The 12,250-nt window shown below is 40.7% G+C and overlaps 1 protein-coding gene across 1 annotated transcript in view; it reads right to left on the reverse strand.

The window, feature by feature from the left end:
* gdpd5b (glycerophosphodiester phosphodiesterase domain containing 5b) overlaps positions 1 to 12,250 on the reverse strand; it is a 41,122-nt gene that overhangs the window by 23,150 nt on the left and 5,722 nt on the right. Inside the window, 2 exon segments of the mRNA XM_061826986.1 lie at positions 1,679 to 1,851; positions 3,928 to 4,067. Coding sequence (XP_061682970.1) covers positions 1,679 to 1,795 — 117 coding nt within the window. The 5' untranslated portion in view covers positions 1,796 to 1,851; positions 3,928 to 4,067.

A 12,250-nucleotide genomic window follows, 5' to 3' on the forward strand; every position in this document is an offset into this window, starting at 1 on the left:
CAGCTGTCAACAGGCAGGAGGCAGGGTACACCCTGGACTGGTCGCCAGCCAATTGCAGGGTACACAGAGACAAACAGCTGCACTCACAATCAAACCTAGGGGCAATTTAGAGTGTCCAATTAATGTTGCATGTTTTTGGAATGAGGGAGGAAACCAGAGTGCCCAGAGAAAACCCAAGCAGTCACGGAGAGAACATGCAAACTCCACACAGGTGGGGCCAGGATCGAACACGGGTCCTTACAACTGTGAGGCCAACGCTTTACCAACTGTGCCACCAATGTTAAAATCTATTTTTCTATTTTCGTTACTGCTTGTCCTCATAAAGGCCATGGTTAAGATGCACACCCTATGCCAGCGGGTCCAACCTGCACTCGCAGTTTAATTTAATGTGAGAGGAAGCCACAGTACTTGGAGAAAAGCAACGTATGCATGTTACGAATACGGTAATTGCCCGTACAGATCATGAAGGTCTTACCGTGGCAAAAGTCCCCCCACCCCCACAACCTCTGAGTTTCCCATTTTGAAATGATTTCAAAAACCCTTGTGTTCACCCTCAGAGCTGATCTTTCCCACCGTGACCTGAAAATCATTTCTCCACTTTAAGATTGCAAATGTGTGAAGTCCAAGACAAGTAATTCACATGTGCAAAACTAAAGAATGAGTGCCTCAGAGAAAAAATGCTGACTTTGCACTATCGTAGCTGTTGACCGGAGAGGACTACTACTTGCAACAGGAAATAGAGCTACATGGTGTCCAGTTTCCTGTAAACAGGAGAGCAGAAATCGATACCTCTATTTTTTATCCTGCAAGGCTTTACATTTGACTGTTAAGCACCCGACATACTTCAATCCCTCATTGGAGATTTCTGTACTGCATGCTGTATATTTTCTTGAGAGCATCAGATTGATGGATTGGGTGACAGGATCTGACTGCGTGTGTGTTGCAAGTTTCGACTTATCCGCATACAAAAAATATGATCCAAGTTAGTGTTGACGTGCCTTTGCGTTTGGACGCTAGGCCATGTATTGTATGATTGCTGCAAAAACACAACTCCTGCATCCAAATGAACAGAACAGACGGAGGAAAAGGTTGGGACAAACGACTTACCGAGATTAATATTTACGCTGGCACGTGACCGTGAAAAAATTCCCTCCTGCACCCGCCCATTGATGTATGACATATAATAATTCTAAATGTTTAAAACTTGCTGAAGCAAATGTAACTATGGAAATAAAATTTGTAGACATTTCAATTAATTCTACACGGCTGATGAAGTGCACAATTGGGCTATAGTATTGTGATACAGCACAAACCTTTAAAAGAGGAAGGTCATTCATCTTCATCCAGCGAGGACATTTTTGCTCAAAAAGGTAATTACCGTACCAAAAGGTCTCTGAGGTTTGATAGCACTTTTTTTTGTTTCCATCTCCTACACAGCTACCTTGTTAATTTGAACTGTAAAGAAAATGATAGCTAACAGAGAAACCCATTCATATCATAATAATAATGTATTACGCTGAATTTTTTAACAGATTCAAAGACTCTTTACAATTAGATGCACTATTCATTCACTCCACGGAAACAATGTTTTACAATTGAGCCTACGCAAACATGGGACACACACTCAGTATGGATTCTCCCATTCAAAGGAATATCAATCTTCCATGCTTCCCCTTACCTTGGTGGTGTCATCATGGGAGCGTTGATAGCGTTTCCAGCGGCAACCGTAGATCCCGGTGATACAAGACAAACACAGCTGGCGCTCATAGACTTGGAGGGGTTGGTGTTTGACCATGCTCCTTCTGTCAGTCCCGCTTCCACAAGTCTAACATCACACTGACCGGAATGACACTGCAAAATTGACAAAACCTAAGACTGCATTTCCAATATCAATGGTTGGGACTAGCATGATTGTGCAGCACATGGGTGACAATATTTTTGAGCGTGACTACAAAAAGAACTTTCTTTTTTTTTTTTATTTTGACTGACATGAAATCAGACTAAACTTTTCCCATTTTAGGTAAAATACAATTACCGTGATTTCTGGACTATAAGCCGCCACCTTTGTCACACGCTTTCAACCCTGCGGCTTATGCAATGATGTGACTAATTTATGGATTTTTTTTTCTAATGTGTATGTTTGTGCATGAATAAAATTTGCATGAACAGACCCTCATCATGGAAACTGCGAGAAGAAATGCATATGACGCAGCTTTCAAGTTAAAAGCAATCGAGCTGGCCGATAAAAAAGGAAACAGAGCTGCTGCATGTAAACTTGGGATAAATGAATCGATGGTGAGACGCTGGAAACAGCAGCGGGAAGAACTGTAAAAAGTTGAAAAAAGCTTTCAAAAGGTAATAAAAGCAGGTGGCCTGAACCGTGATGTGGCCACATCTAAGTGACTTTTACCGGTATGGTTTTTTTTTTTTACCCAGCCCCGTTAGTGCTGTGTTACTACAGTATTGCTGCTGTCCTACTGGCATGTCACAGGCACTGTTTGGAAAGAAAAGCTAAGGTATATGATTAAAACTCTCTCTGTGTACAGTCTTTCTTTGTAAATATCTCATGTTTCAATGTGGGCATGTGCGGCTCATAGACAGGTACGGCTTATGGATGTACAAAATGTTCTTTTATTTAAAAACGTGTTGTGTGAGGCTTATAATCAGGTGTGGCTTATAGTCCAGAAATTACGGTACCATTTTTTTTATATTTGCTGTATTTTTCAGTATAACTGTGGATGACCACGATGTACACTATCTCACCAAGTAAGCGTCCTCCACTTGGCTATGGTGTCACATATCGTCATGTTCAACAAAATCATTCCAGTTTATAGTGCCGTAAAACAATGCTAACAGAAATGACCAAGTGTGAATTTTAAACTCTAAGACATGGACACATGAAGAACAATATCCTTCATAACGTGATTTTAGCAGGCTGTTCATCCACTTTGAGCAGGCCCGCTGACAGAACGTTTCAACTTAAGTAAGTGAGTTGTAATTCTCCTTCAACTGTGCCAGACGACTGCTGTAGCTGAATGAATTAAAGAAATGCCACAACTGGCGACAACTGACAAGCTTGAAAACAGCTCAGACAAAAAGTGAGTCGGCCAAATCGCCGTTCACATTCTAAATAATATGCACTATGGTGGAAACATTGGATTTGAGCCTACATGCTGCCACAACACAACGCTTTCTCTGCAAAAATTTCACGCTGTGAAGTGTCAGTTGAACCACACATGACTTTTAAAAGACACACTAACCTATAAAGTCCGCGTAAAGTTATTACTATTACAAGTTATAAATTGGACCTCACTTTGAGGTGATGCTAATATATTATTGTGATTCTGCAATGTAGTACAATTAACAATATTGCTCCATAAGTTTACTTTTACATGTCAGTCTCCTGCGGTGAAATTCTCAACTCTCAAGTTCATTTGTGGTTCCATCATAATAGCTATGAAGCATACGTGGAACACACATTTTATTTCTGCATGTAAATTATTTCGATACACTTATACAATCCCACTTAAAAAAAACACAATTAAAACTTCTTCTTTAGATAGGCTAGCAAGCAGCTAAGTCATATTACACGTTTGGGAGCAGCAGTGATAACGCGTCCCGCTAATCACACCGTCGAAGCTCTGGGCAGCTGCTTATTAGCATCTGCTGCAGTGGCTGCGTTTCCTGTTATTAGCGCAACAGCTCTGGTGAGGGCGGGTAAGAGCCGAGGGTATAATGAACCTGGCCCACCCTAAACAGGACCACACAAGTTCCTGACATAAATGCTCTGGCACTTTGATTTTCCACAGTGATAGAACTGAACATGAGCTTCAATGGTTTGTAAAATGAAGTGTGTGTGTAGTGATACTTTTAGTGTATAATGTCGCATAGGATTCTCCAAAAGTGTGCAAGCAATCAATATCTCACCTGGATTTCTGTCACACAGCCAGCTTGATACAATAGCGCAGACACCGTGTCACTCTCGGTGTAACTATTATGCTGAGCTGATACTGCGTATTGTTTTTTTTTTTTTTAAATAGATGTCAAATCTGTCACATGATGAGAATCTATGTAGAGATAGAGAAGACAAAATATGATCAACTACATTGAGTTGGCACAAGATGAAAGCAGTCTAACGTTGTGACACAAGCGTCAGGAGACCGGAGCCCTTTGAAATTCATCTCATTGGAGACCACAAATGCAGTATAAGTAGCCCGCACTGTATGTCCCCTGCCTTTCTAAATATAAATTGACGCGTTGGGATTCATCTTTATGATCCGGTGGGAATTCAGAAATGTTAACTACATCATAATATTTATCCCTTAAATGAATAAAAATGTCTTCTGTTTATTTAAGACCTCAATCATTCAAAAACACGTTCTGAAAGATGTCTCAGATGGACATCTCCAGATGAGAAATTGTAAGCAACAAACATAGATGCATGTTGAATTATTTAATACCCAAAAATATGATTTGTCAGTGTTTATGGAATGAATACTTGTGACCACAGAACAGGAAAATTGGCAATCAACATAAGGAATGTGGGCTGTAAGGCCCTACTGACACACTCTAATGCAGACAAAACAGGCAAAGATGAGAAACAGTCTTACATGTAACATGACGTGAATTCAATGGGATGAAGACGGGATGAAGAAATAACACTTTTGCGTTAAATGCAGTACTGAAATTCAAAACATGCCTAAAATGTAATGACATTTCACTGACCTTGACTATGCAATACCAAGTGTACGATGTGTGCATCCAATCTGAAGAAGCACTGAGATAATGAAACATCAATTTCTTGGTGGAAAATAAATTAAATCTCGATTTGACAAGAATAGAAATGAGCCAATAAAAGTCAGACGCAGGACAGCTTAATATTTTTTCAAAATGTTCTGCCACACTTCCAATAACTTGACTTGTGATGAATTATTTTTTTTATTGTTTTATGGGCTTGAATGGTTGGTTTCACAATCATTTCCAGAATAAAAATGTCCTAGATTGTGTCCAAAGTGAAATTATTAGCATTATGAGCATTAGCAACCTCTATTCATTCCAAAAACTAAGTGTTAACGCAGGGCAAGCAAATCGACCAATCTTTTGCATCTGTTAAAGGGTTAATTGGCTGGATTTGTGAGACAGCTGTTGTCACCACCTTTTCTGCTGCTTCATTCACTTCCTCTCATCAAAAATGTCCCATTGAGGAAACGCTTCAGCATTTCCCCCTCAAATGTCTTCTGAGAAGGCAGTTTTAGCGAAACGAGCAGCAAAGGATGAAACTCGACGGGGAAGCCACTACGACACAACCATATGACCCGCGGGCCGGAAACGGCCCACAAGGAGGTTTGATTAGGCCTGCAGGATAATTTAAAACAAAATGCATAAAAGACATGGAATAAATATTTTTAATGAGATGCAATTCAAGGATTATCTGCAAGTACGGACTAGACTAACGTCTTTAAAATGCTGCCTTAGATACTGTTTGCATTGAAAAAAATACAGCTCTGTGAAAATGAATCCTTACTGTGGTGATTTAAAAAAAATAGCAATTTAATGTTAGTCAACTTCACTACAAAAAAGTGTGGTGAAATTCATAATTTCATGTATGAAGTTTAAAGTTTTGTAAAAGGAATGTTCAACATTTTCCTAATGTTCTTGCGCTTCTTTTTTACACTAAAACAAAGGAAAGACATGATATTTTGGTTACTTATAGCAGAGTGTGGTATGATTTTAATGGTCCGGCCCACTTGACATCTCTGGACGCTGTCTGTGGCCCACAATGTGAAATGAGTTTGAAACTCCTGCACTGCAGACTATCTTGGATTGGAGGTTTGAAACATCGAGTGATTAACAGTTGGAAAAGGGCACGTTCACACCTGCTCAGAGGAATTTAATCCAACAAGCCAAGATTGCAATTAGTTTTAAAATCACATACACTTCATTAGCACATTGTCTTTAAGGAGGTGACTTTTTGTGTTTACATATTGGTTGATTAATTCAGACCCGTTTCTACCAGTGTGCTTAATTTCAGATATGTACGAATTTCTTAGAATTTCCACGATAAAATGTTCTTCACAAATTCCTCACCCAGATGTTGAAATTTATCATGCTGAGTTAGGGCGGACCAAAAACACTTCCAACGAAGACAATGGAGTGTACGAAAACAAAAAGCAACGTTTGAAAATATCGTGGATTTCAACAAAAACTGCTGTGTCACATTTCTCTTTGAATATTTCACAGGCAAGTTAGACGTTTTGTACGGGGAGATGTTTGTGCCGAAAAATAATCACCACATAAAATAAATATGTCATGCAAATGTATTTAACGAAATACATTAATGAAACAAATGTCATGATAAATATTCCAGTCTATTTTTCACAATAACTTAATGTACTATTTAATACCATATTTTTCTTTGTAATGAATTCTTATTTCTGAAATTGATACATTGGGGATGACAAGGGTGGGTGACCAAATTACTCATTTTTGTTCTGCACATCCTGCTGGGATGGGAACAAGGCACATGAGAATAACTTTAACATGACTCACAGATATGTGACAGGGGCAATGAGGTGTGGGGTGCTCGAGCAATGACATCACCTCGGTGACTGATGTAACACCATGAAGTTATTCGAGAAGCAAAAGAAAAAGCAAGGAAAAAGAACTTGTGAATTCCCGCTCCTTGCGTGATGTTTGAATGAAAAAAAAAAATCATGCACTCGCTGAGATCTTGGTGAGCAAATTAAGTCACCGAGCAGCATGGCTGGCGACTTGATCGAGCCAGGAGGCATCAGAAAGTGACTGAGAAGGAGTTAATTAGTGACACATGAGCAATAAAGCCCATTGTAACAACAAGCTATAACAGTCATTACATCAGAACCGTTGAAGTCTGTTCAACACAGAGATTGCAAGCATTTGCACAGAGTATTGGCAATATTAACAATTAAAAAAAAAAAAGCATCTTACTAAATGATCCAATTAGTGTTACAATTTAGTCAAAGTGTAACCACCGATTTTGTTCACAAGTTTTATGGACAGAGTTTCTAGGCGCAGCTGAGGCGTAGAGGGTGCCCGGTTTGGTAACCTCAGCGTCACATCTCTTCTCTTTGCAGATGATGTGGTTCTGTTGGCTTCATTCGCGATCTCCAACGCTCACTGGAGTGGTTCGTAGCAGAGTGTGAAGCGTCTGGGATGAGAATAAGCACCTCCAAATCTGAGACCATGGTCCTCTGTCGGAGAAGGGTGGCGTGCCCTCTCCGGGTTGGGGATGAGAGTGGAGGAGTTGAAGTATCTTGGGGTCTTGTTCACGAGTGAGGGAAGAATGGAGCAGGAGATCGAAAGACGGATCGGTGCAGCGTTTCCAGTGATGCGGACTTCGCATCAGTCCATTGTGGTGAAGAGGGAGCTAAGTCGAAAGGCAAAACTCTCAATTTACCAGTTGATCTACGTCCCTACCCTCACCTATGGGCACGAGCTGTGGGTCGTGGCCGAAAGAACAAGATCCTGGATACAAGCGGCTGAAATGAGTTTCCTCCGCAGGGTGTCCCGGCTCTCCCTTAGAGATAGAGTGAGACGTTCGGTCATCTGTGAGGGGCTCAGTGTCGAGCCGCTCCTCCTCCGCATTGAGAGGAGCCAGATCAGATGGCTGGGGCATCTGATCCGGATTACTCCCGGACGCCTCCCATGTGAGGTGTTCCGAGCATGTCCCACCGGAAAGAGACCCCGGGGATGACCCAGGACACGCTGGAGAGACTATGTCTCTTGGTTGGCCTGGAAATGCCTCGGGATCCCTCCAGAAGAGCTCGAAGAAGTGGCCGGGGAAAGGGAAGTCTGGGGATCCCTGCTGAAGCTACTTCCCCCGCGACCCAAACCAGAGAAGCGGTAGAAAATGGATGGATGGATGGATGGAATTAATAAATAATTTTGAGCCCCCACGACCAGGATGGACGGATAATTGGTGGATTCTATTATGGACTGCACAGCACAACTTTCCCTTTTCGATTCAGTTATTGTGCTCTCAGTAAAATTATTTTATCCACTCACATTGCTCGTTAGTAGCATATGCATTATATCCCGACCTGTCCACTGCATCAAACCGGATGTACTCAATAGCCTAACAACACAATCTCTCCAGATGGGTCATTCGATAAAAACGGATAACTTTAAGCTTCCGAGCAATCATGTGTATTATATGCATGGTGTTGAAGTTGCTTCATAGCAATATGTGGCTGTGTCTGTTCATAAATCAGATGGGAGATTAACAGGTCATAATGATATCCCAGGCATACAATATTTTTTCCCCAACAAGGGTACCGTTTCTCATGACAGAAGTATAGCAAGTGGATTGGTTTTTCTTCTCTCGATCCTCAAGTGCATTCATAATAAATATTTGTAGTCAGATACTTCCCAGGCAACCGCCGGGATCAATCGTCCCCACAAATTCACGTGATGAGGACCTTGACAAAGTGCCACCACAAACCCCTCTCTCATTGCCCAGTCAGCTGTAATACTTTGCAGAAACCATCCCAGGTCCTTTATGACAGAAATAACAAACACTCAGCTGAGAAAATCACAACTCAGCATTATCCTGACAAACAACTGACTGTTTAAGAGAATCAAGTTGAGAAATCAATTTGAGAACAACATCAAGTTGAATGGCACTTGGCCCAAGATGAAATTAATCCAAAAGACCACTAAAAATTTGAAATGCTGTTATGAGTTACTGCACGCAAAAATACTGCGTAATCAGTCTTAGTGAGCATCGATGGATACACATACATTAAAAAAAAAAAAAATAAAAGAACAGACAAAAAGAAATGATATACATCAGCAGTTTGTTACATTAGAGAACTGGGATTCAAAACAGAAGGACTCCATCCTAACCACATGTGTGGTATTAATGTTTTGTTGTTTTATAGGGATTTACTTCCTTCTATGCTTGCATGGGAAGTACAAACATAACAACCCTTTTGTCCTTTGTGGCTCTTCTAAACAAAGATCCTCCAAAAGTGACTCATAAACAAATCTGACATTTATCTGTCTTTGTTTTAAACAGAGAACCCAGTGAAGCAGGAGAATGTGTGCAAATGACAAATGTTACAAATGACAAGCCGGGGCTAAAAATGGTATCAGGGGCTACAGGTGAGAGCATGTTTAAGGAGAAGTGCGAGACTGTGTTTTGAGCAAATCATATCTGAGAGGACGGGGCGTTGTGTGAGGCTAAATAAATTCCTCAGTCCCTTGATGGCGTGGCATCAATTGATTGTCTGATTTTTTCACAAATTACAGTGACCAACTGAGAATAATATTTAATTTGATTTCACTCCTGATGCTGCCCTTCAATAGTAGCAAGCGATTGAGAAATTACTGCACAGACATTTTTAAACTGGCCAACAGCCTGATTAAAAAAAGAGCAATTGGTGGGAAGGGGGCTGAAGCAGACCAGAATATCTTCACAATGTGAAATCCCATCAATTTAAAAATGTAGGGCACAGATTATCCTCAAAATGATTAATTTATTCGATGCTCATTATGCATCCCAAAGAGAGGAAGGTTTTCATTTCCACCACTAAAATGTACAAAATAAAACAACTGAAGTTGATTGAAAAAGGGTTGCGAGTGGGTGGAGACTTGCAAAAATGTCACTCATTTTATATAACCTTCTTCTTCCTTTCGGCTTGTCCTGTTAGGGGTCGCCACAATGTGTTATCTTTTTTCCATCAAAGCTTATCTCATGCATCTTCCTCTCTAACACCCACTTTAGTCTTCCTCTCTCTCGCTCTTTTGCCTGGCAGCTCCATTTTCAGCACCCTTCTACCAATATACTCCCTCTCTGGCCTCTGGACATATCCAACCCATCGAAGTCTGCTCTCTCTCACCTTGCCTCGAAAACCTCCAACTTTGGCTGTCCCTCTCATGAGCTCATTTCTAATCCTATCAACCTGCTCACTCCGAACGAGAACCTCAGCATCTTCATTTCTGATACCTCCAGTTCTGCTTCCTGTTCTTTCTTCAGTGCCACCGTGTCTAATCCATACATCATGGCCGGCCTCACCACTTTTTTATAAACTTTGCCCTTCATCCTAGCGGAGACTCTTCTGTCACATAGAACACCAGACACCTTCCGCCAACTGTTCCACCCCGCTTGGAGCCGTTTCAGCACTTCGTTACCACACACGTAATTGCTCTGTATTGTTGACCCCAAGTATTTGATTTCATCCATCCTCGCTATCTCGTCTCCCTGTAGCCTCACTCTTCCTCCTCCGCCCCTCACATTCATGTACATATATTCTGTTTTACTTCAGCTAATCTTCATTCCTCTCCTGTCCAGTGTGTACCTCCATCTTTTTAATTGTTCCTCCCCCTGCTCCTTGCTTTCACTGGAGATCACAATATCATCTGCGAACATCATGGTCCTAGGGTATTCCAGTCTAACCTCATCTGTCAACCCATCCATTACTACCGCAAACAGGAAGGGGCTCAGTGCAGATCCCTGATGCAGTCCCACCTCCACCTTAAATTCTTCTGAAACACCTACGGCACATCTCACCGCTGTTCTGCTGCCCTCATACATGTCCTGTACTATTCTAACATATTTCTCTGCCACACCAGACTTGCTCATGCAGTACCTCAGTTCCTCTCTTGGTACTCTGTCATAGGCTTTCTCTAAGTCTACAAAAACACAATGTAGCTCCTTCTGACCTTCTCTGTACTTTTTCGTTTCTTCACTTGCTTACCACACTCCACTCCTTTTTATATAACCATCATACATAAATAGTTTCCACCACACATGATGGTTCGTCCTCCATTGGCTAGAGGAAGTTCTAGTTTCAGAGCTATATTGATGCAACCGTAGAGTGGATGCTACACAGAAAGTGCTTGACGTTGATATTGAGTCAGAGGAGAAACTGCACATGAGACAAGTGCAAATCTATACAGTGAGAGGAAGTAAACAACAAACTGCTACCATCATAGTCAGTAGTCATGAAGCAGGTGTCACCAAATTTGAGCGATTACACAGGTTGTATAGGCACAGATTAGAATTCAAGAAAGGGCACCTGCCATGGAGCAGGTGTCTTAGATCTCCACTCGTTCATCCCTTATATGAAGATGTTTTCATTTCTTCAGCTGCCGTCCTCTGGATTTGACCTACCGTCCACAGCTGATTAGAAACGCCTAATAAAGGCATATCAAACACTAAAATTGAACAACCCGTACCAGCTATGCAAGCACATATTGGATATGTTCATAAAATAAGTAATGCCAGAGAACACTCTACAGCTATTTCTGCTGATTGTGGATAGACAGAATTTTATCAAATCAGGCTGCTGCAATTTGTAAAGCTGTAAAATGTTCACTTAAAGATAAATAAAGTGCCTCCTTTAAATATTTGCCTCCCTATTCCCAGCAAGAACAAAAAAAAAGAAAAAAAAAAGGGCATTATTTGTAACTAAATGCCAGTGATATTTTTTCTATCCCGGTCTTCTGAACACTGTTGCTGACCAAAACAGGATTACCCATAGAGACACTTTTCACAGTATGACTCCATCACTGTCATGAGTTACAAAATATTCTATTGTTTGGGGTGTTCCGAGCCGGTCTTCGATATCAGAAATTGAGCCAATGTTGGCAGGAATAGACGGGTGGATCGGACTGGATGTTTCCACTCACATGTGCCTGCTTCTAATCAGTTGCGCCTGGACGCCGCACAGATCCCACGTGATCACAACACCAGGTTGTTAAGGTGCTAACGTAGTAGCGACGAGCAAGACTTTGCTTAGTTAAAGTCATTTATTGCCACTTTAGTTCAAGTTCATTACAAAACTAAACTCACATAACAAAATAATTACACATTAAATGTTCAAATACGTCACAGACTGTTTTTGTTCACAAAAATACTTACCTCAAAGCTACCACAGAACGAAAAATACCAGTGACGAGCAAATGAAAATGAACATTGAACTCATGGCACATATCTCAGAAAATTATTATTAGAACACAATATATTCTTCAAACTCTGAAAAAAACAATTAAAGTAATATTTGATCATATCTTATGCTTTGTTACTGAACGTGTCCATCTCATTGCATGTATGACACCACTTTTTTGTTTTGAAAAACATACTTTAAAAGTAGACGTTGTATTCATTTTTCATGTTTCTCCTCATTTTTCATTTAATCTATTCAAATTTAGAACATGATTATGTTTAAGGTAAGCAGTTGTTATGTTGCAATTTAAATATATGTTTGTT

This window comes from Syngnathoides biaculeatus, chromosome 8 (genome assembly GCF_019802595.1).
Source record: "Syngnathoides biaculeatus isolate LvHL_M chromosome 8, ASM1980259v1, whole genome shotgun sequence".
Classification (NCBI taxonomy): domain Eukaryota; kingdom Metazoa; phylum Chordata; class Actinopteri; order Syngnathiformes; family Syngnathidae; genus Syngnathoides; species Syngnathoides biaculeatus.